This window comes from Chanos chanos, chromosome 3, assembly GCF_902362185.1.
Source record: "Chanos chanos chromosome 3, fChaCha1.1, whole genome shotgun sequence".
Taxonomy (NCBI): Eukaryota; Metazoa; Chordata; class Actinopteri; order Gonorynchiformes; family Chanidae; genus Chanos; species Chanos chanos.
The window spans coordinates 7094630-7099135 of record NC_044497.1 but is presented as its reverse complement, the minus strand read 5'-3'; the positions used below and the strand labels follow the sequence as shown (position 1 = coordinate 7099135).

General features: G+C 42.4%; 1 protein-coding gene across 2 annotated transcripts; it reads right to left on the bottom strand.

Annotated features, from left to right (window-relative positions):
- Positions 1-311: 311 nt before the first annotated feature.
- Positions 312-3148, bottom strand: myca (MYC proto-oncogene, bHLH transcription factor a). 2 transcript variants are annotated; one of them, XM_030769271.1, is made up of 3 exons: positions 3093-3148; positions 1726-2389; positions 312-1137 (listed from the first exon to the last, which is right to left on the bottom strand). In XM_030769271.1, exons 2-3 carry the CDS (start codon positions 2366-2368, stop codon positions 539-541), a joined length of 1242 nt encoding a protein of 413 aa, XP_030625131.1. In that variant the 5' UTR covers positions 2369-2389; positions 3093-3148; the 3' UTR covers positions 312-538. The 2 variants fall into 2 exon arrangements, with proteins under 2 accessions (XP_030625131.1, XP_030625130.1); XM_030769270.1 differs by lacking the exon at positions 3093-3148 and adding an exon at positions 2903-3079.
- Positions 3149-4506: the final 1358 nt, after the last annotated feature.

Genomic DNA, 4506 nt, shown 5'->3' with positions numbered 1-4506 from the left:
TGATATGATTGATTACCCACCCCAGAGAAAGAGAGACACACAGTTTCAGAGAGAAATGCATTTATGATTAAGAAATCCTGAAACATTTGGAAAAAAAAAAAAAAAAAAGTACATTGATGAAACCAAACATTGTCTGATTTTCAAGATCCAAAAATACATTTCTTATGAAAAAATCCATTCATTATATACAAAAAAACCATACAAAACAAATTATTTTATGTTAAGGCTACCCATACAGGCAGACTTATATTTTCTCATTTTATTAATAAAAATAAATGACTTAAATACAAATTATTCTATTTTTCCCACCTTTTAACTTAGATGGCGGCAGTTTTCAACATTGAACCAAAAGACGTTGAGGAAACTTAATTTTTTGCATTGTGCATGCAACATTACAACTATACACAACAACAGTCGTTTACATTGTATTAAAAAGCAGAAACTTTTTATTTTTTTTAAAAAGTCCGTTTCTTTTTCATTCTCTTTTTTTTTTTTTTCAATTCTCGTGTTTTTTTTGAGTTGTTGTTGTCGTTGTAGTTCATACGTTAGAATTTCGTAGTTGCTGAAGCCTATGTTTCAAATGTTCACTCTTTCTTCTCAGTTGTTCCTTTAACGCCAGCAGTTCCTGCTCCTCCGCCTGCATCCTGTAAATGCACTCCGTAGCCTTCTTCAAGATCACCACTTTGGCTGCCTTCTCGTTATTGGCCACCTCTGGGATCTTATCTCGCAGGGCGAAAAAGCTGAGCTTGAGTTCGTTTCGCCGTTGCCGCTCCAACACGTTGTGAGTCCTGCGTTTGTCGTTGTCCTCGGAGTCCGACGTCCGGGGACTCGTGCACTTTCGGTTGCCTCCCAACTGCCTGCCGTGCCTGCTGTTGCTCGGGGCGACCGTCTCCAGGCGAAGCCTCTTGACTGCGGGCTGGTCTTGCCTGGTGGAGGGATGGGCAGCGTAGTTATGCTGATGGGTGGAGACGTGACACCTCTTCAGGACGAGGGGGCTGTGGTGTCTCGATTCGGCCATCTCGGACTCGCTCCTTTTCACCGCCTGACGTTTCTCGACGGTGACCACATCGATCTCCTCCTCATCTTCCTCCTCCTCCTCCTCCTCCTCTTCTTCTTCTTCTTCCTCTTCATCATCCTCTATAATCACAAAAGAGAGAACACATGCATTTAGGTGTCATGTCATGAACATACTTGTTCAGTTCATTCTCTTAACTTTGTGAGAAAACTGGGGGGAAAAACTACAAGTGTGGGAAAATAGTGGAATGTAACACTCAATGGCACACTACACACAGAAAGGGGGGGGGGGGGGAGATATCTCTGCATTCCAGACCCCGCCCACTCTCTCCGTCAGCTGATATTTGAACACTGCGGCGTTCAACCCTTCCCTATGGTTCAGACATGTCTCGCGGCTGGAGTACTGGGAGGGGGAGTGCTTATGCAACGGCCACTAGTACTGATCACCCATTGCAAAACTTCACGCTCTCTCTATCCTTGACATCAAGGGCACGGTGTGTTAGATAAAAGTCCCGTGAGTGGTACGTTACACTAGTTTATTAACCTGAAGGAAAAACGTTTCCTGATAGCGACCGGCACACATGACACTCAAAATTGACTGTATCTGCCAACTACAAGCATGCATCGTGCTATCACCAGTTTGTCACTTTCAAATCGACATGAGAAACTCAGTATTTTAGTTTACATGACATTAAAACTAATATCACATACCTGAATCACTGCCGCTGCTGCTACTGCTGTTGGGTGGAGTGTCTAATGCCAAAGTACGTGGCGCTGTCACTTTGCTGGAATTGTGAGTCTCGGTTAGCGGATAAGGAAAGACCACCGATGGATCGATGCATTCCGAAGCAGAAGTGTTGAGATCTTGCAAATAGCTGGCATTTAACTGACTCGAGCTGCTATCCGTGATGTTGCTTACTGAGGACTCTTTTCTGGCGGCCTGAAGTGAAGCGAGTCTTTCCGACACCACTTTCTCCAACTTAGCAGCCGCAGAAAAACCGCTCCACATGCAATCCTGAATGATGATCGATTTCAGAAATGACTGAGAATAGTCCTCGTCGCAAATGAAACTCTGGTTGACGACGTCGTCGCCAAGAAACTCAGTCACCATTTCAAGCTGGTCTGCTGTTGATGGGAACAGCTTAGAGAGCGAAGGTCGTCGGCTGGGCGAAAGCGGTGGTGTAGGTAACAACTCGAATTTCTTCCAGATATCCTCACTGGGAGCCGATGGCTGCAGCTGCCCGTGTTGATGATGGTAGAAATCCTCGTCATCGTTGTCAAAGTAGAAGAATGGCTGCATGGAGTCGTAATCATAATCGTAGTTTTTACACGCCAAACTTGAAGTCAGCGGCATGATAGCACTCTGTTAGGTAAACTGAAAAAAGGCAAAAAAATATAATGAGTCACATTACGAGACTAGTAATCATTAGAATCCTCTTAAAATGCGTGTGCTGTGATTAACAGACGCGTTTGAGAATGTCTAAACAGCTGCCGTCAATGTGCAATAACAATAAGCTTTTCATATTTTCGACAATGCTACAATTGTCAAAAGACATGCAGATTAAGTGCAGATAATCACCATCTTGAAGCGCTGCATGCAAAAAAGCAGATGAGGGCTTTAACAAGATACGCAACTACACCCGGCGTGCAAGTCACGTTAGCGCATCAGTGCTGGGGATGCGTGCGACTCGAACTAACCAAAATAACTATGTGAACCCACTTTACAGAGCATATACTCCCACCATTTTAATGTAATTGCATATGTAACTGAAATTAACTTTTTGATCGTCTCTAAGACAAGATATTAGCAGTCACCTCCATGGTCTTTCCTAACGCTATTTAATGTGCAGGAAAGGTGAGCAAAACGTGCAAATAAAAATAGTCTTACCGTGTATTAACAGAATCAGTAGCGAAGCAGATTGCGGGCAATGATGCAAAGAAATCAGGCAGAAGCTCGCCGAGTCGAGGTAATATCCAGCAAAGAGGGGTAGTCCCTGGCAGCATATGTGTCAGTAAAAGCTTCAAGTAAAATCTTACTCCAGTCAGGTGATATTAGTGTAGCTACGATGAGTACTCACTCTCTGAATCGCAAACGCGAACTGAAGCACTACTTGTCATTTACCGCATGAATAAGTTGCTGCTGGCTCCTGTGACTTAAATGTTATTCCGCCGCTTGGTACGCCGTTTCCCGCCAAATGCATACAGGAAATGAATTTAGGAAAGAAGAGGAAATAATTTATTCATCACTCACAAAAAATAACCTAAAATAATATATTTTGATTATTATTCTCATCTGGTGTTGATTTATTTAATAAAATTTGCAATTCGGATGTTTTAACCATATTAACCGTATTATTGTAATTGGGACTATTTTACAGCGCAAGAACACCACGACGTTCAGATTTGTAGGCGGAGCGATGATTCTTTGAGTACGCAGTGAATGGTATGGGAATAGAGGGGAGTATTACTGGCGGCACTGAAATGACAGCTTGTGATGCTTAGTATACAGCGAAGTGACAGATAAACGGTTTATAAATGGTTCTTTTTAGTTCTTGTAAGGGGGTTTGGGCTGCACTCTTGGAACGACACATAAGCAGTGGAGTTATCATTGTAATATTAATCTTTATGTTGGACGTTGCAGGTAAAATTACAAGACTAACATTAAATTAATTCATCTGTAATAAAGAGGAAATTTATACGGCGATGTACTGTATTACCTGCACTTAAATCCCTCAGCTTGCACTCAGAATTCTATACTAATATTGTTTTAAAGACATATATTTGGTATGAACAAAACATAAGGTATTTCTAAAGGTATTTCTAAAAGCGCACAGCGTAAATGCCCAGCCGACAATAATGCGGATATACACTCCTTATGAGATTATAAATAGACCGTAGGACAGAAAGTGGCAGATCAGAATAGGATGGAAGAGACATAATGAATGAACAATTACTCGGGGACGGCTAGGTCGAGTTAAAACAGTTTGACCTGTCATCTGTTCGAAATGACGAACGACCCAGGTCAAGGATATTTCAGACAATTTAACGCACAAAACCTGCAGACAACATGTAACATACACTGCTGAAGCAGACATGGGCTGCGTACTGTTATACAGACATACATATTTAACCAATTTTACAAAGTTAAGCCAAAAGTCAAGACCCATTAATGTATCCTTAACTTCCCATATTTTCCGACCACTTTTTCGTATCAGACTCTCTGTCTAATGGCATCAGTGTGTTCAAATCTTACAAATCAATGTAAGCAACGGAACCCGTCACAATCAGAAGCAGCCTGGGTGGCATGTAGGAGCCGGTAGGCATTCGAAGTGAGTCTGTCACATGCAACCCCCCCCCCCCCCCTCCACCAGAAGTACTTCAGCTCCAAAATTGAAGGCTGAGTTGGAAGAGGTTTCAAAACTAGGTATGTAGTGCCTCCTGCCGTTAAAATCCACTGGGGCTGATGGGAGGCATTGCAAGAAATACATATCA